This window comes from Diplotaxodon limnothrissa, linkage group LG6, assembly GCF_057381915.1.
Source record: "Diplotaxodon limnothrissa isolate DT_005_m linkage group LG6, D_limnothrissa_male_GT1.1, whole genome shotgun sequence".
NCBI classification, from domain to species: Eukaryota; Metazoa; Chordata; class Actinopteri; order Cichliformes; family Cichlidae; genus Diplotaxodon; species Diplotaxodon limnothrissa.
Window position 1 is genome coordinate 20,953,240 of NC_140601.1, and position 25,792 is coordinate 20,979,031.

Below are 25,792 nucleotides of genomic sequence, written 5' to 3' on the forward strand. Positions count from 1 at the left end.
TAAACTGATGAAATTTAATATCCCTGATGCTTTGTGCAAGAGCTGCCTGTTTACTTTATTCAATACTGCAAATATGTGTATAATCTTTTATATACAATTCTGAAAAATCTATTGTACTCACAACAGTTGGGAAAAGACAGTCTTCACAAAACAACTGCTTTCTTTTTACTACCAAGATGGGAGAGAGCACAGGAGATTAATAGTGCAGACTAGAATTAAGAGTGAGACACCAAACATGAGGAAAGATGAAGGACAGGTGAGCATCCAAAAGACAAAAACACAGTTTATTACAGTTTAAAAAGAAGCTACGAGTCCACAGTTCGAAAAGTTTAACAGTAGAGCTAAATGCTGTCAGCATACGATCTTGCATATGACTTCAAGGTTTTATTCCTTATGGTTAAAGTAAAAATAATAATGAATGTTTATAGGATACTTTTGTGACAGACAGACACACCTGACAATGTGCAACAATTCTCCTATAAAATACAGTAAACACCTTTAAAAACATTTATGCAAAGACATTTTTTCCATTAGACTGTGACTATTGTAATGAAGTCTTTAACAAAGTCCCATTTTAAAGCACCATATATGCTGCGTAATAAAAGCCCACTACCTATGTGTTACTAAAAAAAGACAACTTATAACGCTTGCACAATTTCTTACAAATATTCAGACTTATGACCAGAAACATCCTTATCTTGATCTAATGATAAACAAATAAAACTCTACAAAATAGCATTTAATGTCTAAATATAAAGTATCAAATGTCTTCAAATGTGTTGGTAAGGCTGTAGGATAGACTGGTTTGTAACCTGTAGCTGAGCCAGCAGATGATGATATTGCCAACAACAGCACTGTCGGGGAAGTCTTCTTATTGATTTATTGTTTGTTTGTTTTTTGTATTGCATGAGTTCATCTTTAACTGTTGTGAATTTTATTGCATGCTTTCATTGCAAATTTGTTGATTTTTTAGTGCTCACACCTGTGTGAGCTCATGGCCTTGAAGGACACTGGCATCAACCAATCAGGACAGACGTCTATCAGCCAGAGGACTAAAAAGGGTTTAGTGGGCGGGATGAGAGACACTGGGAGACACCGGAGAGTGAGTGGAGAGGCAGAGTAGGATTTGAATGTGTACCAGCCTTTGTAATGCTACAGACAGAAGTGTGAAACAACTGGTAGTTCCAGAAAATCAGCTGCAATCGGAGTATAGACCTCTGCTGGATGTCTGTGAGTACTCTCCACTAAAGAAATTAAATCAAGATTTGGTGCTTGACTGTCAGTCATTTTTCAAGGTCAGGGTGGAGCAGGGTGAAATATAAAGTGCACTGAAAAAGTGTCAGTGGGCATGTTTCATCCAAGCTGAATCAGGGCATGTTTCAACATTTCCAAGTTTCTAGTTTAGCTCTTCAGGTGGGCAAAACAGAAAAATGTAGAAGTGGACAGATATTTCAACATCAGAGTGTTTTCAGTTAAGTTAATTTGTTACTGCCCAGTGGGGTGAACAGTTCTGTGAGACCAGATTATTCACATTGTTTGGTGCATTTTCATTCCTTCAATTTCAAGATACTCAGATTTTCCAACTATGATTGCTGGTGCCTCCTGTTTACTTTAGGCAAAAACTGCACTGAAGAAGCACTGAGGTATTTAAAATCATGTTAGAACAGAGATACAAAGATATGCTATCACTGGGCTGGGCTTAAAGTGGCTAAATTATCTAAGTGTTACTCTGGTTATAAATCATTGTGCAACAAATCTGAACAAGCTTTTGGGAACTAGACTGAGACTAAGGAATTCATTGTAAAATAACTTGTCTCACTTCCCAGGCTGTTGTTCTTATTGGTTCCCAGCAGTTGCTAATATGAGTTCAATCTCCTTGCTTCAAGTATGTACCCAGTCTTTTCAACATTTAAATTTTTTAACTTGCTGAATTCCAGGAGGTAGAAAAGAAATTGTTAATTTAAATCTTGCCAGATTCAAATTTACTGGACTGTGTCAATGTCAATTTTAATATTATTTGGATGGCACATTTCAATAGTAAAACCAATAAAATGAAGACAATGAATTAAAACTCAAAACAAAGTAAAACTAAGGCATCACAACATAAAATAACCCCCGATGGGACTCAAACTGAACTTAAAAGCCAAGGTAAAAAATTAAGCTATGTAATCAAGACTACGTACATGAGTGACGTAATCGTCCCTTTAATACCTGTTAAATGACTTGCAGCAACATTTTGAATTTTGAATGCAATGGAGAGATGAGTGTTCAAGACCCAAATACAGAGAACTGTAGTATCCAGTCCAGACTTAGTGTATGTCCTTCGTATGTAAAATGTCACAGAGCTGTTTTTTGACCACATTTGATCCTGCAGTGCTTTCTTTCAGTTGGTAGAAGAACAAGAAGACAAAAAATGGAGAACAGAAGAAAAGTGCTTGTTGTTGCAATAATTTTCACAGTTGCCTGCAACAAAGTAAGAATTAAGTTTTGTACAAACAAATATTAGAAGGTTAAAACATTCTTCACTTAAAAATGTGTTTTTAAATGTGATAAATCTCAATTAAAGGTGACCGCACAGGAAACAAGGCTACTGGATTTTCTAAATAGCACAGATGTTGTAGATGACCAGTACAAAGGATGTGGTGAAGAGGCCATGAAGAGGTTCATCGAGTCAGATGTGTTAAAACGAGAGCTAAATAACAGTGAAGGATTTCAGAAAGCGTGGAATAAAAGCATCGAGTGTTCAAAGAGGATTCCTGGAGGAAGAAAAGAGCATAGTGCTGCACTTTCACTCTATGTTAATGGGGATCACAATTTATTACAAAGACTGAACAAAGCAATAGAGACAATGGGTGGAAATGTTAGCATCTATGAAAACCACTTCCACTTCAAGTCTCTTCATTTCCTGCTGATGGACTCCATGAGGCTGCTGAAGCCAAAGGAGTGCAAGAACTTTTATGTTCTGCTAAGTGGTCAAAACCAACCACAGAAAGGCTCCACAGTGAGATTTCCAAGTTTCACCTCAGCTTATTCAGATTATGAAGAGCTAAAAAGTGAAACTGATCTGTATGAGGAGGTCGTTTTAAATCTCACTTCTTGCTTCTTTGTCAACCTGAAAGACTATGTGTGCGGTCTAGAACAGGATGAAATACTCTTATCTCCAGCAGAAGTTTTCACTGTGGAGGACATAAATAGCAACGTTGTGGAGGCAGATGATGATTCTCAATATGTAGAAATTGTTTTGAAACATTCGGGGCTTAAAAGCTCTCACAACTGCTACATCTTTTCACGGTAAGAGTCACAGTCTCTCAATTAAAGTGGAAAAAGTTTGACAATTTCCATGTTAGTTTTACAAATGTTTAGTATCGAAATGCAAAGTCAAACTTCAAAATATTTTTAAAGATATAAATATTTTAAAAAAAAATTTAATTTTAGATGTAAGTGCATATAATAAAATGTTTGTCGCATCTGTTATAACTTGTGCTTGTAATATTCATACATGCACACATTTTCTGTGTGTATGAATATTACAATAATTCCCCTCTCTGCTTTGTTTCCATGTCCTTAGGTCTCCTCCGGCTGTTGTCTCCACCCTGTGGCTTGTATCAGTGCTTTTGGCCTTATCTTTGTTTTGTTTTTTAGCTGTTTAGCAAAAACAGTTATCATTCAGAGTTTTCTGGGTTTTATCATCTATAATATTGCTGCAATTATTCATACAATGTCAAAATGATTCACGTCATACTTATCTGAAAGATCTTTTACTGTTTGTATGAATCAAGTGATCCAAATCAACAGTTTTGTTTTGTGGGGTGCCTCAGGGATCTGTCCTGGGTCCAATTCTCTTTTTGCTTTATATCTATTCCACCTAGGCCAAATTAAATTGGAGCTGCAATAATATGTCCTATCATCTCTACGCAGATTACATTCAGTTATACTGTTCTTTTAAAGTCTCTGAGCTTTATAATTTGTCTAGTTTAAGTAATTGCCTGACAGAAATCAAGCAATGGTTAAACGACAACTTACTCCGGCTAAACTGTGATAAAACAAACTTTAATTATTGCTCCAAACAATATGATTTCAGAAATTAGGCAGCATATCAGCTTAGAGCCTTCTGCTAAATTGAGCCTTAGAAACCTTGGTGCCATATTTGACAGCTCCATTTCCCTTGAGCAACATTCCAAACAGCGGGTCCAGAACTGTTTTTATCATCCAAGGAATGTTTCAAAACTCAGACTAATGGTGTCAAAGGCTGAACTTGAGATGATTATTCATGCTTTTTTTCCCCTTCCCATTTGGATTATTGCAGTGGTCTTTTTACTTGTTTTAAGAAATCAGCTTTAAATAGTCTTCAGACTGTGAAGAATGCTGCAGGAAGACTCTTAACAGGCACCAACAAAAGATCTCATATTACTCCAGTTTTAGCCTCCCTTCACTGATTGCCTGTAAGGTTTACATTTCTTTTAAAAATTTTAGTTCTAACCTTTAGGGCCCTACATGTTCAAGAGCCCCAGTACATATTTGACCTGCTGAAACCACATTCCGGTTCCCGATCTCTAAGGTCATCAGGTCAGAGACTGGATGTGGAGGTCCTGGGCTGGTGTGGTTACACGAGGTCTGCGGTTGTGAGGCCGGTTGGATGTGCTGCCATATTCTCTGAAACGCCTGTGGAGACGGCTTATGGTTGAGAAATGAACATTCAATGCACGGGCGACAGATCTGGTTGACATTCCTGCTGTCAGCATGCCAATTGCACGCTCCCTCATTGCTTGTGGCATTTTGCTGTGAGACAAAACTGCACATTCCAGGGTGGCCTTTTGTTGTGGGCAGTCTGAGGTACACCTGTGCACTACTCATGCTGTCAGATCAGCATCCTGATGTGGCACACCTGTGAGGTGGGATGGATTATCTCAATATAGCAGATGTGCCCACTACCACACATTTGGACTGATTTGTGACCACTGTTTGGGAGGGGTGGTTATATTGTGTATCTGGAATGAATTTTAGGTCTCTACGTCCATCCCATGGGGAATGGGAGCAGTAACAAAGGTGTTGCGTTTATATTTTTGTTGAGTGTATTTACAATTCTACTTTGATTATTCATATAATTGTTTGGCACTTTATTTGCCAAATTGTGGTATGTGCCAAATATGGTGTTACAACAGGCTGCCAAAGTATTGTGCAATTTTGTTTTTTGCTTCTATCATATGTTATGAATTATAGACTCAATTTACATCTTGTTTTTATGCATGTTAGAAAAATATATTGCAAACTTTATTTCTTGTCAAGTATTGTGCGCCTTTAAAAGGATGATAAGAAATGAGAGATGGGAATAACTTGCAGCAAATGTTCCTGCTTCTAAAGACACCAGGAATTTCTGTTTCCCGGTCAAATAAACAACATGGAAAATTGAAATAGCTTTGCAATTAATATAATCTGATCACACAAATAGACAAATACATTTGTTTTTCCTTGTGTTACATTTACAAAGTCCAACAGGTTTGTAGCAGGGCAGTAATGACTGCCTAAATGTAACACTTATAATTAAGTGATACAAAAGCCTCTCTCTCACAGACACACAACACACACAGACAGACACAGGTTTCCACCTCATGCGGGGAGCAACTGTTTGATTATCACTTGTTGGGACCTTTTTAAAAGCTCTGGAGGCATGTTAAATCGAGTACACCAAACATGTCTTTGTTTGCTTATTCACAACTTTAAACATCTGAATTGAAGTCCTGTCTGGACCACCAATCCTGAAATCACTTTACTTTGTTTTATTATAGCTATAGAAACAGCTTTTTTTTTTTTAATTTTTTTTTTTTAGCTTTAGTCTAATTTTAGTTTACTAAGATTACAGTAGGTTTAGTCAGCTGAACCTCCCTCCCCACCCTGGGTGGATCAAAATGTTTTTGTCTAAATTTACTACACAAGGACTTCCAAACTCATCCTGCCTTTCTACACAACTTCATTAGTTATAATAGGATCTTATCTCTCCAGAACAATTTTATTTAATTTTTAAGTGTCATTACATTTCATCATAGTTTTTGTCCTCGTGAATTAGTTTTAATTTAGTTATCATCTTTTCATCATTACTAATACTATTATTCAACAAAATTACCATTCACTGACTGTCTTCTAAACCTGACATTGCGTGAATCTACCTAATAGTAGCCCAAATTGTAGAGTTTAGTAATAAAAAGTGCTGTCAAAGTGCTCTGCCGACCTGAGCTTTAGCTTTAGCAAACAGTAACAAATGCAATTTTGTAGTTAACCCCTTTCTTTGGGAAAAAGTACAAAATTTAAAAGTGGGCATGGAACTGCTTGAGTTTTTTTTTTTTTCAATTTTAGAAAAAGTCTACATTGAAGAAGTACTGTGGGACTTGGCCTCACCAGTTATGCCAAAAAAAAAAAAAAAAAAAAAAAAAAGGAGCTTACAGGAACTCAGTATCTGAGGCAGAGCCAATAAGGGGACACCATTTCCCACAGTGACAAGTTACAATCTTCTACAGGAAAAACTGTAGAGCTGCATTGTAGGATAACTTATTTTACTCCCCAGAGTGTGTTGTGCTCATCGCTGCTCAGAAATTGGATAGACTCTTTTCTGTGAGTTGCTAAGACAAGTTTTTTTTTTTTTGGTTCTTGCTCCAGGTATGTGATTTTCTGTCTTTTCAACATTTACATTTTTAAGTTGACATATTCCAAGAAAACCAAACAAATATTAGATTATTTACATCTTTCCAAATCCAAGTTGACTGTGAAAAGTGTTGAACTCTTTTCTACCCACATTTGATCCTGCAATGCTTTCTTTTAGTCTCTAGAAAAAGAAGTGGATAAAAAATGGAGTACAGAAGAAAAGTGCTTCTTGCTACAATAATTTTCAGAGCTGTCTGCTACAAAGTAAGAAATGTGTTTCATACAAATTTTTTTTTAGAAGGTTAGAAAAATTATTCACTAAATAATGAGTTTTTAATGTGATACACCTCAATTAAAGGTGACCGCACAGGATACAAGAGTACTGGATGTCCAAAAGACCATAGATGTTGTGGATGACCAGTACAAAGGATGCCGTGATGAGGCCATGAAGAAGTTCATCGAGTCAGACGTGTTAAAACAAGAACTAAACAACAGTGAAGGATTTCAGAAAGCGTGGAATAAAAGTATCGAGTGTTCAAAACCGATTCCAGGAGGAAGAAAAGAGCATAGTGCTGCACTTTCAGTCTATCTTAAAGGAGATCGGCCTTTCATAAACACACTGAACAAAGCAATAGAGACAATGGGTGGAAATGTTAGCATCTATGAAAACCACTTCCACTTCAAGTCTCTTCATTTCCTGCTGATGGACTCCATGAGGCTGCTGAAGCCAAAGGAGTGCAAGAACTTTTATGTTCTGCTAAGTGGTCAAAACCAACCACAGAAAGGCTCCACAGTGAGATTTCCAAGTTTCACCTTAGCTCATTCAAACTATGAAGAGCCAAACAATTATTATGATCTGTTTGAGGACATCATTTTAAATATCAAATCTTGTTTCTTTGTCAGTCTGGAAGAACACACTTGCACTAAAGCAGGGGATACATTTCTCTTATCTCCAGCAGAGGTTTTCACTGTGGATGGTGTAAATAGCAAAACTGTGGAGGATGGTGAAGAATATGTTGAGATTGTTTTGAAACATTCAGGACTGAAAAGCTCACACAACTGTTTTATCTTTCCGAGGTAAGACACATATTATCTCAATTAAAGTGAAATATTTTGTAGGTTCATTTCCCAAACATTAAACTTTGAAGCGCTTAAATAATTTTCATTGTGGTGTTAAACACACAAAGGAGATACAAACATTTAACTTGTCCAAAGTACATATAAGAAAAATACTTCACAAGACACACAAGAAAATTGTAAAATATACCTATTTGTCTCAATAGGTATTTAATTTTTTTTTTTTTTTAAATGTAGCTGAACACTTCTAACAAGCGGGGAAAATAATTGGTGTTGTATAAAACAGCCTGTTGCTCCGTTACAGGATGTAACAAATGCTGGAAATACAAAGAAATGACTGGATTATACTCGAGGTTTTGATAAACTTAAAGATTTCCCAGCTGGAAAGCATGAGGTGACATAAAAAGTGAAAAAACCCAAACAGGATTATGAAACCCTGGTAGGGTTTTGGATGTGGTTTGAATAGTTTGGCCTGATAATGCTGACAGCATTAGTAAACGAACGCACACATCAGCACATCGCTTAAAGTATTATATTCTGCTTATAATTCAGGGTCTCAGGAGAACTGGAACCTTTCATAACTGTCACAGAGAGAGATAGGTAAATTATTATTATTACAGTTTTATTTCCATATCTACAGGCCGGACAAGTGGCAGAAAATGGATGGATGGCTGTTACAATAATCTCTTTCTCTACTTTGTTTCCATGTCTTCAGGTCTCCTCCAGCTGTTGTCTCCACCCTGTGGCTTGCGTCAGTGCTTGCGGCCTTATCTTTGTTTTCTTTAACTGTTTAGCAAAAACAGTTATCATTCAGAATTTTATCATCTACAATGCTGCTTGGTTTATTCTTCCAGTTTGTTGGTACTTTGTCTGGCAGATTGTGCTATCTGCCAAATAAGGTGTTGCATTAGGCTACCAAAATATAATCAAATATTGTTTTCTTTTTCTGTCATATGTTAAAATTATAGGCTGAATTCATGGATAATATGCGTTATAATTTCAATGATTCTTGTTAAGCATTGTGTGCCTTTAAAAGGATGATAAGAAACGAGAGATGGGAATAACTTGCAGCTTTTCCCAGCTGGATTCAGACTGGGTATTCTGGAGTTTATGGTGGCACCTTTAACTCCCACAGCCGGAGTGTTTCCAGGATTTTGTCAATGGGCTGGCACTAGAAGACCAAGAACAAGGCAGAGTGGCACATAGAAAATCAGAACGTTTATTAAAAATTTATAAAGGGGTGCAGAAAATTGGCATAAAATACACTGGGTTCAATTTTCAGGCTCCTGAGCATAGCCAATGCCGCCTATCAATGAACTGTGACTGTGATAGAAAAACTGAAATTTTCTATCCATAAAACTAAATTCAACATCAATTTCTTTATTGAACTTTCTCTCAACATTAGTGAACTTCTTCACTTTTTACATTTTCCTCAGTGACGATTTTTCAGGGAGCGGATTTTTACGATAAACATGCCGTCAGTGTGTTTCCTGAGTTAGTGATTATCTTCCTGCTTCTAAAGAAACCACACCTTGATGTATCTTTCCATTTCTCTGACAAATAAAGAGCATATAAAATGTAAAATGCTTTGCAATGAATTTAATCTTATCACACAGACATTTCAGACATCAGTAAGTTTTTTTTCTTATGTTACATTTGAAAACATATTACATCGCTGGTCCAGCAGCAGGGCGATAACTACTGTCTAAATGTAAGACTCATCATTAAGCTACACATCAATGAAATAAAAGCTGATTGCGTACACACACACACATTCGCTGTAAAGGCTAAATGTTATTTATATTCATCTGTGAGGCTCCAGTTCATTTTTTATAAAGTCTGCATTGAAGAGGTACTGAGGTATTTGCCCCCATGAGCTATACTGAAGCCATGCTAGATCAGAGCTATAAAGGTAATTTATGGTCGAGCTTAAAGGGGCTAAACCTGAACCAGCTTACAGGAACACAGTAATGTTCCTCACTAAAGCAGAAAGCAGAAAAAGTTACTTTCTTACACAGGAAAGACTAAAGGGCTGCGCTGTATGATAACTTGCTCCAGTTCCTCAAACCCTCGCTTTCGCTTTCCTGCAGTTTGATGGGCCCCTTGCTGTTCTCCCTGCTTCAGGTAAGTTTTTAGTCTTTTCAGTCTTTTAGATTTTGTCACTTCCAAGTTTCTGGACCATGTAAAGTGTTACCGAACTTTCTCTATCCATATTTGATGTTTCAGGGCTTTCTTGCACTCTGTAGAAGACAAAGAGGCCAAAAAATGGAGAACAGAAGAAAAGTGCTTGCTGCAATAATTTTCACAGCTGCCTGCAGCAAAGTAAGAATCATGATTCAAACAAATATTAGAAAGTAAGAAAAATTATAAATTTAAAAATGGGTTTTTAAATGTGATATATCAATTAAAGGTGGCCGCAAAGGATACAAGATTACTGGATGTCCAAGAGACCACAGATGTTGTAGATGATCAGTACAAAGGATGTCGTGAAGAGGCCATGAAGAAGTTCATCGAGTCAGACGTGTTAAAACAAGAACTAAGCAACAGTGAAGGATTTCAGAAAGCGTGGAATAAAAGTAACGAGTGTTCAAAGCAGATCCCTGGAGGAAGAAAAGAGCATACTGCTGCACTTTCAGTCTATCTTAAAGGAGACCAGCCTTTCATACTAACACTGAACAAAGCAATAGAGACAATGGGTGGAAATGTTAGCATCTATGAAAACCGCTTCCACTTCAAGTCTCTTCATTTCCTGCTGATGGACTCCATGAGGCTGCTGAAGCCAAAGGAGTGCAAGAACTTTTATGTTTTTCAAGATGGTCAAAACCAACCACAGAAAGGCTCCACAGTGAGATTTCCAAGTTTCACTTTAGCTTATTCAGACTATGAAGAGCTAAAGAGACTTGAAGATGTCAATGAGAATACTATTTTACATCTCACTTCTTGTTTCTTTGTCAACCTGAAAGACTATGTGTGCGGTCAAGAACAGGATGAAATACTCTTATCTCCAGCAGAAGTTTTCACTGTGCAACGAGTAGAGACAAAAACTACATGGGATGATGACGAATACCTTGAGATTGTTTTAAACCACTCAGGACTGAACAGCTCACACAACTGTTACATGTTTTCACGGTAAGATTCATATTCTCTCAATTAAAGTGAGTTTTTTTGTATATTCATTCTTCAAATATTAAGCTTAGAACTGTTAGTTCAACTAGTATTTAAATATTTAAAGGAGATACAAACATGTCACATGTGCCAATTCGATATAATAAAAATATAATAAAAATACTTCACACACAAAAAAGTAAATTATTATTATTAGTAGTAGTAATAATCTGTCTCTCTGCTTTGCTTCCATGTCTTCAGGTCTCCTCAAGCTGTTGTCTCCACCTTGTGGCTTGTATTAGTGTTTGCAGCCTTATCCTTATCTGTTTAGTAAAAACAGTTATTGTTTTCTACAATACTGCTTTGCTTATTTGTGTAATTGTTTTGCATAGTTTATATGGCAGAATGTGGTATCTGTGAAATATAATCAAATATTGTTTCCTGGTTCTGTTGTATTATGAAGTCATGTGATTGTATGTCAACAATGGTGATTGGATGTCTAAAGATAAAAGTGAAAGAGGGGAGATGCAGATGGGTAAATGAGTATGAAAAGCGAGCTTTTCTCCTGTTAAATTGCTCTAATAAAATATCCAGCATTCAAAAAGTCTAAATTGTGGACATTCTTTTTTTTTTTTTTTTTAAAGTAAAGATAAGTAAAGTAGGATACCGGACCTGCAAGGCTACCTAGCGCCAGATACTTTATCAGAGTAGGCAGGATAGATAGGCAGAACTGGGTGAATACTTTCACCCTTTGGCTCCATCCTAGCTCTGCACTGCCTTCTGGGTAGTATCGATGGGATCAGAGACTAGACTTTTTAAACAGAGAGCCAGTCCAGATTTTAAGTACTGGGTTCCACAGATCAACACAATGATGTGACAGACAGATAACATCATACAGAAAATAATTACTTCAAGTTATTACTGCTAAAGGTGGCTTATTTGTTTTTGCATGTAATTGTGCCCAAATATCAGTAAAATAAATACCATTGGTAAAGTTCCACATATACTGAGTATTAAAGAATCTGCTCTCACTGGTTAGTTGAAATAATTTTTAGTTCAAACCTCTCACAGGATCACATCGTTTTTTTGTTTACACAAATAAGCTCACTAGTTTCAAGTTACTAAACAAAACAACTAGGATATAAACTTTGTACAATTTGTTGCAAATATTCAGACTTTTGGTGTTTTAAGAAAACATTTAAAACTCTCAGAAAGCATTAATGTAAAAATATAATGTGTTAGATATAACCCGATAAAAAATGATGCCTTTTATTGGGTCTCTGTGCAGCTTGATGTGAAGGGTCACGTTTAATCTTTAGGAGAAGGCATTATGCGTCATTCCTGTTAGAAGTTCATAAAGACACCACCACTACATGTTAGAGTGCAAACTTAATCTTCAACCAGGTAACTTAAAGCAGTTTGGTAAAGCAGGAAAAATATCTCCCATGAGGCTCCTTGCTTGTTATCAGGCCGCTTGTCCCAGGCTGCACGCATGTGTTTTGATGTAGCCTGTTTTAAATGATAGCCCTCCTTGAGACAAGCACCTTGGACTTTTCGACTGATTTTACCTCTTTTGCCACCAGGGATCTGGAGTCCCATGAAAAATATATCACTTTCGACCCCGCCACTTTAATACTGCAAACATGGATCAATTTTCTGTTTAGAAAGAAGATGAGAAGATGTTTAGAAGATTGATGAGATATGTGTTATCCATTTATAGTGTTATTAGATTTTCTTTTTACATTGACTGGTACATATGTGTATACTTTTTGGTAAGTAAATTTAAATTCTCATCTATTAAATGGTGTAAAAGAAAAGAAAAACTTGTATTTTTATATAAAGTATTGGCAAATATAACTTAAATAATCATTTGGATATTAATTTTCTAACAAAGTCTAGCAAAATAAAATATGTTTCTGATTTGAGACCTAGTGAAGCTCAAATAGCTTTTAAACTGATTTAGCTTACTGAAAGATCTCACCACCTGCAACAGTCACAGTGTGCAAAATATATGCAGTTGCACTTACACTGCTCTTTTTATGTGGCTTATAATGACAATGTATTATTATTACAAAAGACAACTCCCCTACTTTAGGTATCAGTGGGGCTGGCTCATGTCAGGACTATGGGATTAGGAACAGCTAAGACTGAGCCAGTGGTTTGGTCTGGCAGCAGGTCAGATGATGGAGGAAAAAGTGATTTACTATTCATATGTACAAAGGGTCTGCCAGCACCAGTTACATGTTGGGTTAAATAACACACAAACACACTATTTTCTGTTCAGCATGTTGAAGCAAGACTAGAAAAGGTTTTGTGTGTGTGTTAAAGTTTTTTAGGAGTAAAATTGAGGTTTTACCAACTGCATACATATCTGTGACTATTCCTGAACCTAAACAGTTTGTGTCAAGGCAGTGTTGGTTAGGAGCACCTTGAGATGACTGTTCTTGTGACTTGGTGCCATACAAATCACATTTAATTGAACTAAGCATAAATTGAATAATGTCTGGTCACCTATATGTGATGCAATATCTACCATAACCACGACAATTAAAAGATTACATTTATAAATAAGTGTAGTTTCAAATGTATTATGTAATATTTATAATTGTTATAGTTTGTAGGCACTTCGCTTGGTTATGGTTTCTACATTCAGTTTCCAACGCTCTATCTTGCGTTAGTCAGATTCATTCATAATTAAAACATATTTTATACTATGAATTATGATTTTTTTTTTTAAATTATGACGGAATCTGGCTGATTACTATTAAAGCGTCACCCTTTCCACAGATATCGCGACAATACTGTTATTGCGAACTCTCTTACCTGGGATTATCATCAGATTTCGCGACACCTCTCCTCCGAAGCAGAAGGTGGCCATAATGCACAAACTCATTCCATCAAACGAAGAAGAAAAAACAGGCGAAGAAGAAGGCGGTGGTCAGCTACAAATTGATAGAGCAGAGAAGATAAGATAAGGCTATAACTGGAAGGTTTTGGCCAATAATGAGGTAAAAAAAAAAAAAAAAAAGAGCTCGAGTGAAATCTGTAACGTTCAGGTGTCTGTTAAATAACTCGATAATGTCGCACTCTGCTGCAAGAAGCTATGTTTAGCGTTAGCTGGCAAGTAGGATGCTAACTTCCTGACAATAACACTTTGTTATTGTTAGCAATGTGAAGCAGAGTTAACGTTAATAACATTAATTATGGGTACAAAGCAGTTATGATCACTAATTACTGGCTAATTAAGCTACAAACGACGCTAACCACCTCGTATTGCGTACTTGTTGCTTATGTATTTTTTATGTTGGATTCCTCGGCAGGCTGTGAACGCTTCTGTGGACCTAATCGAAACTGCAGCAAACATGCAGCTTAACTGAAGAAAGCACAATGCTCGGATACTGTGACACTTCCAGTGCCTACTGACCACATGCCGTGGAGCCAAAGCAACAAGCCGACAACTAATTGTTAGCCTTCCATCTCAGGAAGCCAAACCTCATTTGACACTGCAGACTGTGTTTGTTCTCCTAAGGAGCTGTCTTCTTCTCTACCATGGTGGATAACCGGTACGCCACAGCTCTGGTTATCGGCTCCGTGCTGAGCCTGCTGGCCACAGTGTACCTCTCCGTGGCTGTGGGGACTCAGCACTGGTATGAGTACAATACCCCAGAAGTTAATAATACAACGCACAGCGAACCCGTATACCCCAACGGCACTCGGGCACTATGGTGGAGGTGTATCCTGGTAGCCAGCCCCTCATACTGGTTCAAATCTCCAGGTATTACTCACAGTGGCACACCTGTTCAGCGTCCTCACTGACCAATACTTTGTTTGATGATAGTGCTGCCTTCTAAATTTAAGAAGAAAATCTGGAACAAGATTTGTCTGTTAAACTCTATTTTTAACTTTAAGGAATTTTATTTAGATTAATTCTGCACATTGATTTACGTCACTGACTGTTCTGCACTCAGCATTGGTTTAACCAGTGCACTTGATTGTTATAATGCCCAGTCCCATGTTAAATGCTTTACATTGTTAATTAATGAGAAGACTTAGTTGGATTTGTGTTCTCTGACTTTTTTGGCTTTAGATCGGAAGATGGAAACCCGCTGTTCAAGCTTTAGTCTTTCTGATCAGTTAGGTACAAAGTATAAACCTGGAAATGAGGAAGAAGAAGACCTGCTAAGAACATGTGAGTGTATCCTTACTCTCCCTCAATCTATCCAGGGAGACCTGTAGTTCATAAAATATGTTTTGTTTTGTTTTTTCATTTTACTAAACGATTCTTACATTTTTTTTAACCCATCTTGCTCACATCTGCTCCCTTCACTGTCTTTACTCGCACATCATTTGTTAAACATTAGAAATTATTGACAGAGTTTGAGTTTAACCTGCAATGATTGTTGTGCAGACTTGTGGAGGTGCCAGTTTCTGCTGCCCTTGGTGTCTCTGGCACTGGTGTTCCTCAGTGTCCTCGTTGGGGTCTGTGCCTGCTTGTGCCGCAGCTTTACCCCGACCTTCTGTGTGGGAGTGCTCCATCTTCTTGCAGGTGAAAGAAACACACACATTTATGAGCATAAAAACTATAATATCTTGCATTTTTCTGAACTGACAGTTTAATTTCTTACTATTTTTACTGCATGAGTAATGTTGACAAAAACGAGTGGCACAATCAGTTCTAGGTCAAGCAGACTGAATGGTTGGTCCTTATCTGCTGCTGAATGTCATTTACACAGCTGGACTTGCAGCTACTGGCATGCAGTTTTGAACTTACAAGTTACAGGTGCATTCAATACAATTAGTGTCTCTTTGATCAGGCAACAAAAAGTGATTAAAAGGTGATTTCCAAATGCCCTTTATACACATGACTCCACATGACTTTGAGACAGTGTTTTAACTGACCATAGTGAGAAACCTTTAATGTTTCACTGCATCCAGTTTAAAGTTTTAGAGTTGGAGCTATAAGGTAGAAATAAACACAGAGCAGCAAGTGTTAATATCCTCTTTTCCCCACCATATTGTTACATTTACGTCCCTGTTACCCGTTTCTCTGATAACATCTCCGATTGATTCAGCCAATCCATTTTGAAGAGGAGTCCAATGATGTGTCAAATGACCTTTTTTATGTGAGAACCTGAAGCACAAAGCCCGGTTGAACAAAGATGGTCAATGCCCACCAGTGTGATACCTATTATCTCTGAGTGGACCTTTAACTTTTGTGAAGCTAGCTTACACAAAGTAATCCTGGCTATGAACATACTTGGTAGTACACCCCTCTGTAGTGACTTTCGGCTTCAGCTGTGCATGGCTTACTAGGGCTATAGATACCCAGAACCCTATAAAATCCTACACCATAACGTACAGCTTAACCTGATGTGCACCTTCCTAGAAATGTAACTACACGCCTGGTTCACACAGCCTGCAACCACTGTGATTGTCCTGTTTAGTGCCATCGATTCCTCCTGTGAATTTCCAGCTACTTATTTACTTAATTTATCAGTGAGAGAAAACAATCATAGCATCGGTATGATTGTCACCAAGTTCCTGGAGGGAGTTTGTTGAAACTATTGGAATTGACATGAGGGGAGAAGTGGAAAAAGTTGAGGGACAAATATGTTTGCCCCATAAAAAACTGACCATAACAACGAGTGGGGACCCAGGAGGGGAAAAAAGTCTCAGAATTCTGTTTGTTTTGATCTTGGCTGGCAGTGCGTGTAAAACCCTCGGACACGACCACACGGCAATTAACAAATAATGCACTTGCCCCGAGATAAATGTCAGCACCAATGTCAGCCAGGTTACATCGCAGTCTCTACAAAGATTCACAACAGAAGTCAAAATGTATGCAAATCATCCAAAACCAGCGGTGCTTATTCCTGAGGCTTTGAGACTGACGACCTTTGAGGGTCCCCAGAACCCACTTTGAAAACCACTGCACAGAACATTTGTTCAACAAAAAACTTCCCTCTGCTTTCATTCATTTACTTTGGTCTTAGCCAGAGTACAACGAAGGTGGAGTTCATCTGCTAGATTTGTTTCTGCTTTGCATTAGAAGCTTAGTCCTTTTTCCAAATGACCACAAACATAAACGTTTACATGATCTCATCCCGTTCCTTCATCACTGCTTTTGACTCCTCAGGTCTGTGTTCTCTGGGCACCGTCTGCTGTTTCCTGGCCGGGGTGGATTTGGTCCACCAGAATTTCCCTCTGCCTGATGGGGTGGAGGGCACTTTGGGCTGGTCTCTTTACCTTGCCCTCATATCCTTCCCTCTGCAGATGATGGCAGCTGCTCTGTTCCTGTGGGCGGCCAAAAGTCACCGCAAAAATTACACTCGCATGACCGCTTACAGGGTAGCGTAAAAGAGAGACTGACAATCATACAGTTTAAGACAGCTTACGGGTTTCATTACATCCTCAGAAAATGGTTTCCTGTTAGGAGAGGATGTAACTAGGATAAAGGGTGCTTTTCACTTCATCTGTAACAGAATTTTCATACTTAAAAAAAGGAAAATTTTTTTTTTACAGTATCTCAGACCTGTAGAAAGGAGTGTTGGTTTAATACCATTTGAGTTATTTAACCAGTGCTTTTTCTTGCATTTCTAACCTGTGTTTTACCCAAAGCATGTTCTTAATGGTTTTAATCTTTAAGGGTTGCAGATCACTTACTATTTCTGGTGTAAACCATGTTTTTTTGTGCATTATTTTATTGCCTTCTTTTTGGTTGCCATTTTCTTCTGAAGCTGCTCACCACATTGCCCTTAACTTCACACCTGGAGTTATCCAGGACATGGTAGCTTTCTCTGTGCATGAAAAAATATTAAACAAGAGTTTATTTTATTTTATTTGTTTTACTTTTTTTTTTTTTCTGCAGTTCTGTTTTTACATAATTTAAAATATCCAGCCTGTGCATGCCTTTTCATCATCGTCTGTGGTGATTGTTCATTTCAGCCTGTGGTATTTTCTAAGTGTCATCACAAATGTGACCACTCATCTGTCGCCTGTGTTTGTAGATGTATTAATTTAGTTAGTTTGAATATTTAAAAAGACAAACAAAAAAGCTAAAGTGATGCCACACAAACCTGTGACCTTAAGCCCCAAATGATCTGCTATACTGCCATTTTACACAGGGTTTGCTGCTCAACACCACCTAAATGTTTGCAGGCTGGAGTTTAAGTCGGTTCTCCCATCCTTTCAAACAGTTACTTGTCTGACGGCTTTGGTAAGCTTTCAGATGTTTACTGTTGATACAGTATGTCAGCGTTTCAGTGTGACTTTTTAAAATAACAATCAAATTTTCCAAAAAGTTCAAATCCTCTTGAATCTGTGACCACTTACACATTTTTGTGTGTACAAAAGTCCAAAATGAGTAATATGTCAGCACTGAACAAAACAAACTGTAATGTTTTGTGTCAGAATGATTTGTTACATGTCTGACGTGTATACACTCTGGCTTTTTGTAAATGTTTTTATGTATCCAGAAGCACACTGTACTGATTATGTCTTAATAAATTTGGCATTTGCTGACTTTTATCTTTGTTTCATGTAATCCCTTTTAACCTCCTAGGACCTGGCGTTCACATATGTGGTCATCACATTTTGGGTTGTCTAGACCAAAATACTAAATTTTGCTCTACAAGGGCCTGATATCCACTTACGAGGACATACTGCCACTGTTCTATCGAAATTTAAAATGAATGACCTCTTATGTGGATCTAATTTTTCTCAAACAAAAATCAGGTAAAAGAAAAAAAAAAAAGATCAGGTAATTCTGTTTTTACATTCATCAGATCCCAATCAGCAAACAGAAATTAAAAATGCATGCCATGAAAGAGTTTGGGTCTTAGGAGGTTAAAGGAGACGAGTAAAGATGATGAGTTCTTACTTACAAGCTTACAATGTCTTGTCTTGTCTTACACATCTTCAGGAAGAACAATGGCAATTTGATATATTTTGTGAAAACAACAAAAGAAAATTTGAAAAAGAAAAATGCACTCCTATAGAGTGTGAAAAAGAAGGGTTTTTCAAGATCCAATTGATCTCAGGTCAGCAGGCAGCTTGCTCCAAAGAACAGGACCTACAGCTAATCCTGCAGTGTCAGATTTTAGTGTAAGTAGTTAAAAAAGTGTTTGCACATTTGGAACTGATTGTAGAAATATTTAAGATATTGCTGATGATCTGAGAGGTGTCGGTCATCTGTTTCGTCCACAGTTGACAAGAATCACTTCTCATCCCAGAGTTTTAGTCAGATTTCACTCAAAGTTGTACACCGTGACCACTTAATGGGTCTTCATCTGAACTGTGCTCAAGGTCAAAGTAAAATTCTTTGTTTTATGGGCTTTTTTGATCATTACTTTAAAACAAAGGCTTCTCAATTGCAGCTGTGCACTGTGTTAAGAACCACTTACTACATGCTTGTATTATACAATTAACTTTATTTATAACAAATTTTCATTAACACAGTTATAAAGTGTCTGTTGAAAGATTTAAAAACGTGTGTAAGGTATACAGAGACAACTGAAATCATCAAAGTCTTTTTTAAGCACAGTAGATAAATATGATAGATTTCTTTTGCATCTTTCATTGATCATTTCATCACTCACAGTGTAACGTTAGGACAAACCAATGTTGTAAAGTGTACTTGATAAACACACTGGAGCATGTAGTTGCTCTGACCGATGAGCATATTCCTGCTGATAATTGAGCTGATCCATTTATTTTATGTAAACCCAAATCAAATACACAATGCTAAGAAGATTATAGTTAAAATTCATTCATGTTCATTTATTCAGTCATTCATTCAAAAAGGATTTCTGCACGTTAAATTTAGCTTTAAAAAACATAAAATGCGTGGACTCCAACTCTAGAGCCTGTGCAACACACCACTCAGATAAAGCTCGAATAAGCTTCATTTTACATATTAACAGAGGGACTAGCAGAGCTCCTGTACTGCACTGGAGGATGGAGTTATGTTTTAGACACCTTATATTTGTCAGTCATGACATCACGTTTGTTCATTTGCATATTTCAAATGATCAGAATAATTCTCATTTCCTACTTTATTATAATTTAAAATTGGGATATTTAAATTTAGCACTCTCAGCCTGTCACTTTTATGGGTGGGAGTGTCAACTTTATCTTTCGAGCTAAATGAAAAGCGATCTTCTTCTCGTAGTAGGCGCACTCATTGACAAAGAAAGGGTAGAGGTCCTCGCCATCATACTTCACTGTCTCCCCGGAAAATGACATGAATATCGGATTGCCCCGCTGCAGAAGCTTGAAGTCATTATCCTGGAGAAAGACATGCAAATACGACATTTACTGCTTGACAGTCTTTGAATTCATGAATGTAAATGTTCAGATGAAACCAGGTTAGGAAGGCTTGTTTAAGGCCAAACCTTTAGACAACCTCTCAAGGATACTTGAGGGTGTGAGGGATTCTGCCAAAGGACTCAGTATTTATTTTGTGGACACTGGACATGTCTAATGGGCAGGAGACCCGAGGATAAGGATAAGCTAGACGGATAGACTGGAGAGGTTTTAAGTCTCTCAGCTAGCTTGGAAGCACCTAGGTGCTTCTAAAACTGCTGCAACTGTGACCTAGACTCAGATAATGAAAAGTGTGAAAGCTTAGACTATAAAACGTGCACCCATCTTGTACTGTACCTGTAACTGGGAGTGTATGGCAGCAGTGATTTCCCCAGTAACTGGATTCCTCGGGTAATCTATGCTTTTCACCAAGGTGTATGCTTCCACTTCACCCCCTTCAAATGTGCTTCCTGATGAGGATAAAAGTTGCAGAGTTAATGGAGTCATTTCACAAAGAGCTATGGTTTGATTTTGCCACTGTAGGTCCACCTGATGTTGTTGTTTGCCATTGCATAATTGTTCACGGTTAACCCCACTGTCTGATTTACTGATTTGTGATGACTTAAAGCTTCTCCAGTGAAGCTACCCCTCTGAAAATGAGGGAACTGTGTTGAAAAACGACTGTAATACCTCAAAAGTTAATGCAATGCTTTTGATAAACTTCTTCAATAAAAGTAAAAAGTCTGCACTTTATTCATGTGATGACTGTTTGAACCAACTGTTGTAGCATACAGCAGCAAAATGACAAAAAACATGTGCCATTAACCAAATATTTATATATAGCAAATTGCAGAGGCCACTTTAGGCCCTGCTCCCATTGAAACATCAGGTGAGGTGAAGCTCCAGCCACAGGATGTATTCTATAATTAATTGGTTAATTACACAGTACATTACACATGTGGGGAAGCATATGCATCCGATATGTTTCACCTCGTTATTTTGTTTGTTTGTGTAATGGGAAACATTCTTGTTTATTCTCATATTTAGATTTGTGACCTGGTGTAGCCTGCTCAACTATGTTATCTGCTGACTATATGAATCTCTGTGTGATACGTGATAGCTCTCCTGCATGCAGCAATTAAAAGCTTGGCCACAGCTGAAGATATTGCCATGGCAATTGTAAAAAAATGCAGCTAACTGAACAACTGCAGACTACAAAATTATTTAAATAAATATTTCAACCAAAGCTTATAAGAAGGGGCATTTTAAAAGCGGTAGCATCTTACCAGAATTAAATTCCTGAAGCCAACTGAATATATGATCCACTGCCTCTTTCACCATGTTATGGATATCTGCTCTGACCACACCATTGGGCTGTGGGCCGGCCTCTATTGCTGCAAAGAACAAGGGGAACAATCATCTAAATATTTAATAAGCTCAGCTTTGCAAAAGATGCACACAGACACACTTACCAAAGCCATGCTTGCCGACCGATTCTAAAGAATAAGCCTCAGCGATCGGTATGTCCAGCTGGATTGCTCTAACTTCCACAGAAGCCATTTTACTCTGAAAATCAAATATGTTTACTGTCGACTGCACACTGTGCTTAGGTACGATAGGCTGAGCTTTAAAATAAACTACATGTTTATCCCGGATTTTGATTATAGCTTTATAACCTGATTTTATTGAGTTAAGAACATAATTGCATGAGTGATGTACAAGCAACACAGACATACTTTTAATTTTTTTGATTGGAAAATACTACTACCCAGTAGAAACATTAAAACAAAGACTAAGAAAAATTCCTCAGACAGTTTAGTTAAAATTGGTGCTTGAAGACAACACATTATACAGCTTAATGGGGTTAACTTTGGTGTTTGGGAGGATTACTGACAGGATTGTATTTGTATCTGTTATTGTCTGTGCTATTAATGACATGATAACACATGGCAACAATACACATTTAGGCACGTAGAGATGTCAAGTTCAAATTGAGCATCAGAATAGGGTAATGACTTTGAATATATTATGGTTGTTGGCACCAGACAGGCTTATCTGAATATTTCAGAAACTGCTGATCTAGTGAGAATTTCTCATACAGTCATCTCTAAGGTTTACAGAGAATGGCCTGAATGAGAGAAAATATCCAGTGAGCAGCATTTTACTGGATGGAAATGTCTTGTTGATGCTAGAGGTCAGCAGAGAATAACCAGACTTCTTCAATTTGACAAGATGGCTACAGTTACCCAAATAACTATGTGTTACAACCAAGGTATGCAGAACAGCATCTCTGCAGTGTGGTCTTCTGCTGCCATCAGCTAAGACTGGAAAACTGCGGCTACAATTCATATGGGTTTACCAAAATTGCACAACAGAAGATTTAAAAAAATGTTGTCTGGTCTGATGAGTCTTGATTTCTGATGCAACATATTGATAGTAGGGTCAGACTTTGGTTCAAACAACATAAAGGCATGGATCCACCTTGCCTTGTGCATTCTTGCTTTTGAAAACAGCTGCTGCTATCTCACCATACCATCACTGCGAAGATTAACCTGACTTTTAGCAAAATTTAAGTTATTTGAACTTGAAGATATGAGACCTCTAGTAGTTCACAGTTTATGCATATTTTCTTTATCAGAAACATTATAGGTGCAAATTCCAAGTGCATGACTCGAAATATCTGTTTGTAGTACTCTTGTACCTGTAGGTACTTGAGAATGTGCAGGGTGAACCAGTCTATGGAGTAAAAGATGAAGCAGAGGCCCATGTTGGAAGTGGTGTTGTGGATGTCTATGATCAGGTCCATGGCCTCTTTGCTTCCTTTGGGCCCAATTTGAGCGTTCAGCTCCTGAGCTCGCCTCAGTTCATAGGGTGATGAATCTGTTACAGGGGAACTAGAATCGGGAAAATAAAACAAAGACGTCTCTCACACATGGCAGATTTGAAAAGTTTTACTTTGCTCTCACAGTGTAGCGCAGTTAGCCAAAACCTTTAAAACTTCATTACCTACATAAAGCTTTGGCATCAGTTTCGTTTTTGAACTTACTTTAGCAAGGCTTCTGTGAAACAGCGGTTAAGGTCGGTTTCTACGTATCTCCTGCAAATCTCCACAGCCCGTGGGTTTGTCAGGACAGTGGAGACAGAAACAGATCCAATTTTATCTATCTTCTCTTTCTGCAAATGTCTCACCATGTAAACCCCTGTCATCTCATTTCCATGAGTGCCACCACAAACGGCAACCCTGGACAGCGGTGGGAAAGACACAGACTCCATCTGTTTCCACGAGAAAAAAAAGAGGGTGCTAGGTTAATGTTGGATTCTCTTTTTCTGTTGTATAAACAAACAAACAAAAAAAAAGTACCGATGATGTCCTGGCAGTCATTCATTGACTAAAGGGAGTGTAACCTTTGAGCTTTTTGAGGTGCAGCTTAAGGAAAGCTAGAACAGAATCAAGGTGTTCCTAGTGGAACAAATGATGAATTCAGGTTCACCTCCAACAAAAAAATAAATAAATAACAGCAGAAATATACATGTAAAGATTGAAACTCAAACACACACACACACACACACACACACACACATATATATATATATATATATATATATATATATATATATATATATATATATATATATATATATGTGTGTGTGTGTGTGTGTGTGTGTGTGTGTGTGTGTGTGTGTGTGTATATTTTAAATACTAATATTTGCCCGAAGTCTGTCAAGATATGAGGGTTTGTGGTAACACTTGTTAATGATTTCTTTGCGCGCGCACGCACACACACACACACACACACACACACACACACCACCCTCCAGGAGATCAGAGTCAGAAGGTCCAACAAATCTAACTCATTTATGATTGTATGCAAAATACACTTCTCATAAAATTAGGGCAAACACTTAATTCTTACAGTGTAAAACAAACTTCAGGAATATGCAGCTACCCCTTTAAGAAGAATGAACCACCATGAATCCAGTTTTACTGCTTTGGGGGGGAAAGCAGACAATAGGTGCGCTGGAGAGGCAACTCTCCAAAAGACAGTTTTCCAATTGATGGCTCTCTCCTTTACCATTTATAGGTAAATCAGTTTATAATAATAAAAAAAATAAAATATTTAGCAGCATAAGTGATAAATAGGTGACAACACTCAGTTCATAGGAAACTACAGTTTTACTTTCACATCATTATCTATATTAGTTTTAGAGATCCTGGCATCTGTTGCTATAGTAAGTGGGGATATAGCACAAGGCCACACCTACTCTTTATGATATTTATGCCATCTCAATGCTGCAGTGTCATTATACTCATTATACTCCAGGTTTTGGATCACAGATATGATCCCAGCTGAAGAACTGGATCTGCTATTTACAATGTAAGTGATGGCAGAAATATAAATAGGAGCACACTGTGCTGTCATACAATCATATTACAATGTGACTGTAAGCACTAGTAAGTGCATAGTTACATCTACTACAACAGCAGCAGCAGTAAATGAGAAAAATAAAGTAGTAAAATCTGAGAAACTGGTTTTTAAGACTTTGGCAGCTTGCCTCTGTCAATACAGCCAATAAAATAAGCATAAAACTACATTAAATTGACTCCACGTCTTACCTTTCACGTCAAAATTCAACCTTGTTTAGCATTCACTGGATTCATCAACCTTTGAACCCAGAGGGGAAGTTGTGTCGGGGCAGAAGTGTGCTATTTCATAACCTAAAAAAAACACTTTTCAGCCCACAGCAGCTGCTTAGCTATTCACAATTCACACAGTACAAACCAACCCACATGCAAGTACAGACTGCTTCGATTGACTGCGCCCGCCTTCAAGCTTCCTTATGTTTGTACCTTCTTACAGCTGCCCTCCTCTATCTGTTTCTTCAGCTCAAATTTCATTTTTGTGATGTAACAGGAAGTCACTCGGTTGTTTTCTGCTAAACCAGCAGGAGCCGCTCTCATTGCTCTTTGGCCTGTGGTGCAACTTTGAGGTGCTGCAACAACAACAACAACAAGTAAATGGCACATAAGATGTTTCACTTCAGAGGAACCCAAACCTCGGCAGATGCTTTATTGCAGCTGTATCAAAACACTCCAAGCATTTCCACCACCACTGCTAACTATAAATAAATATATATATCTGATAATTTATTAGTAAACAAACAGTAAAAGCATGGGTGCTTTTGGGAAAAAGTCTGCTTAATTTTTTAGTTTATTGCCTAAAGAAAGGTGAAGCAGTCTAAAGTGATATAGGTAGGATTTAATTACAGTAGTTTTCTAGCAGCAGCAGTTCTTGGACATCTATTTCATCAATATCATACGAATCATTCAAATGAATGAATCTAGTTGATGAATCTGTAGTCTAAAAATGTTAATTACCTCACAACTTTGCAATCTTTCTTCTCCATACCACCGTACGTTTTCTCACACCCTGCAACTCTCGAAAGAAGACCTAAGCTCCATTTAGACATGTAATCCTCTTTGATCCGTCGCTTGATGATAAGCTGCTTCCTCTCACTCGTTCACTCTGTCGCTCTCTCTTTCTCGTTCTCCGCCTCTGTCTGTCAGTTCAATTCAATTCACTTGATTTTATCTTTTGCTTTTACCCCGCAGGCTTTGCTGGCTAATGGTGCTCTGATTTCCTGTATTTCTTCCTTTTTTCCTTGTTTTTAT

General features: G+C 37.6%; 5 protein-coding genes across 7 annotated transcripts; 4 read left to right on the forward strand and 1 right to left on the reverse strand.

The window, feature by feature from the left end:
- The first annotated feature begins 2,371 nt into the window (after positions 1 to 2,371).
- Positions 2,372 to 3,650, forward strand: LOC146630478 (ecto-ADP-ribosyltransferase 5-like). Its single transcript, XM_085355882.1, has 3 exons — positions 2,372 to 2,473; positions 2,567 to 3,291; positions 3,569 to 3,650. Exons 1-3 carry the CDS (start codon positions 2,414 to 2,416, stop codon positions 3,648 to 3,650), a joined length of 867 nt encoding a protein of 288 aa, XP_085212008.1. The 5' UTR covers positions 2,372 to 2,413.
- A 3,190-nt stretch (positions 3,651 to 6,840) lies between these two features.
- On the forward strand, positions 6,841 to 8,507 carry LOC146630479 (ecto-ADP-ribosyltransferase 4-like). The gene is made up of 4 exons (XM_085355883.1): positions 6,841 to 6,900; positions 6,995 to 7,713; positions 8,266 to 8,313; positions 8,429 to 8,507. The coding sequence occupies exons 1-4, from the start codon at positions 6,841 to 6,843 to the stop codon at positions 8,505 to 8,507; spliced, it is 906 nt and encodes a 301-aa protein (XP_085212009.1).
- A 1,291-nt stretch (positions 8,508 to 9,798) lies between these two features.
- Positions 9,799 to 11,149, forward strand: LOC146630480 (ecto-ADP-ribosyltransferase 5-like). The gene is made up of 4 exons (XM_085355884.1): positions 9,799 to 9,837; positions 9,940 to 10,035; positions 10,124 to 10,842; positions 11,080 to 11,149. The coding sequence occupies exons 1-4, from the start codon at positions 9,808 to 9,810 to the stop codon at positions 11,147 to 11,149; spliced, it is 915 nt and encodes a 304-aa protein (XP_085212010.1). The 5' UTR covers positions 9,799 to 9,807.
- Positions 11,150 to 13,734: 2,585 nt separating this feature from the next.
- Positions 13,735 to 18,480, forward strand: LOC146630481 (claudin domain-containing protein 1-like). The gene is made up of 5 exons (XM_085355886.1): positions 13,735 to 13,826; positions 14,139 to 14,593; positions 14,906 to 15,007; positions 15,227 to 15,364; positions 16,955 to 18,480. The coding sequence occupies exons 2-5, from the start codon at positions 14,368 to 14,370 to the stop codon at positions 17,173 to 17,175; spliced, it is 687 nt and encodes a 228-aa protein (XP_085212012.1). The 5' UTR covers positions 13,735 to 13,826; positions 14,139 to 14,367; the 3' UTR covers positions 17,176 to 18,480.
- An 810-nt stretch (positions 18,481 to 19,290) lies between these two features.
- On the reverse strand, positions 19,291 to 25,140 carry LOC146630482 (N-acyl-aromatic-L-amino acid amidohydrolase (carboxylate-forming) B-like). Of its 3 annotated transcripts, XM_085356936.1 has the most exons (8): positions 24,737 to 24,949; positions 23,483 to 23,581; positions 23,168 to 23,394; positions 22,823 to 23,015; positions 21,594 to 21,687; positions 21,408 to 21,515; positions 20,479 to 20,591; positions 19,291 to 20,103 (listed from the first exon to the last, which is right to left on the reverse strand). In XM_085356936.1, exons 2-8 carry the CDS (start codon positions 23,501 to 23,503, stop codon positions 19,912 to 19,914), a joined length of 948 nt encoding a protein of 315 aa, XP_085213062.1. In that variant the 5' UTR covers positions 23,504 to 23,581; positions 24,737 to 24,949; the 3' UTR covers positions 19,291 to 19,911. The 3 variants fall into 3 exon arrangements, with proteins under 3 accessions (XP_085213062.1, XP_085213064.1, XP_085213063.1); XM_085356938.1 differs by lacking the exons at positions 23,483 to 23,581; positions 24,737 to 24,949 and adding an exon at positions 24,971 to 25,140; XM_085356937.1 differs by lacking the exon at positions 23,483 to 23,581.
- Between the last annotated feature and the right edge of the window lie 652 nt (positions 25,141 to 25,792).

Bases quoted from the DNA above. Each gene is read 5' to 3' on its own strand.
- LOC146630481 (XM_085355886.1), top strand. From the start codon at position 14,368: ATGGTGGATAACCGGTACGCCACAGCTCTGGTTATCGGCTCCGTGCTG. The intron at 14,594-14,905 runs GTATTACTCACA...TTTTGGCTTTAG, and splicing joins ATACTGGTTCAAATCTCCAG to ATCGGAAGATGGAAACCCGC. The intron at 15,008-15,226 runs GTGAGTGTATCC...ATTGTTGTGCAG, and splicing joins AGAAGACCTGCTAAGAACAT to ACTTGTGGAGGTGCCAGTTT.
- LOC146630479 (XM_085355883.1), top strand. From the start codon at position 6,841: ATGGAGTACAGAAGAAAAGTGCTTCTTGCTACAATAATTTTCAGAGCT. The intron at 6,901-6,994 runs GTAAGAAATGTG...CCTCAATTAAAG, and splicing joins TCAGAGCTGTCTGCTACAAA to GTGACCGCACAGGATACAAG. The intron at 8,314-8,428 runs GTAAATTATTAT...CCATGTCTTCAG, and splicing joins ACTGTCACAGAGAGAGATAG to GTCTCCTCCAGCTGTTGTCT.
- LOC146630480 (XM_085355884.1), top strand. From the start codon at position 9,808: ATGGGCCCCTTGCTGTTCTCCCTGCTTCAG. The intron at 9,838-9,939 runs GTAAGTTTTTAG...TTGATGTTTCAG, and splicing joins TGCTGTTCTCCCTGCTTCAG to GGCTTTCTTGCACTCTGTAG. The intron at 10,843-11,079 runs GTAAGATTCATA...CCATGTCTTCAG, and splicing joins AACTGTTACATGTTTTCACG to GTCTCCTCAAGCTGTTGTCT.
- LOC146630482 (XM_085356938.1), bottom strand. From the start codon at position 25,081: ATGAGAGCGGCTCCTGCTGGTTTAGCAGAAAACAACCGAGTGACTTCC. The intron at 21,688-22,822 runs GTACAAGAGTAC...TTTGATTTTCAG, and splicing joins ACATTCTCAAGTACCTACAG to AGTAAAATGGCTTCTGTGGA. The intron at 20,592-21,407 runs GTAAGATGCTAC...TATCCTCATCAG, and splicing joins GCTTCAGGAATTTAATTCTG to GAAGCACATTTGAAGGGGGT.
- LOC146630478 (XM_085355882.1), top strand. From the start codon at position 2,414: ATGGAGAACAGAAGAAAAGTGCTTGTTGTTGCAATAATTTTCACAGTT. The intron at 2,474-2,566 runs GTAAGAATTAAG...TCTCAATTAAAG, and splicing joins TCACAGTTGCCTGCAACAAA to GTGACCGCACAGGAAACAAG. The intron at 3,292-3,568 runs GTAAGAGTCACA...CCATGTCCTTAG, and splicing joins AACTGCTACATCTTTTCACG to GTCTCCTCCGGCTGTTGTCT.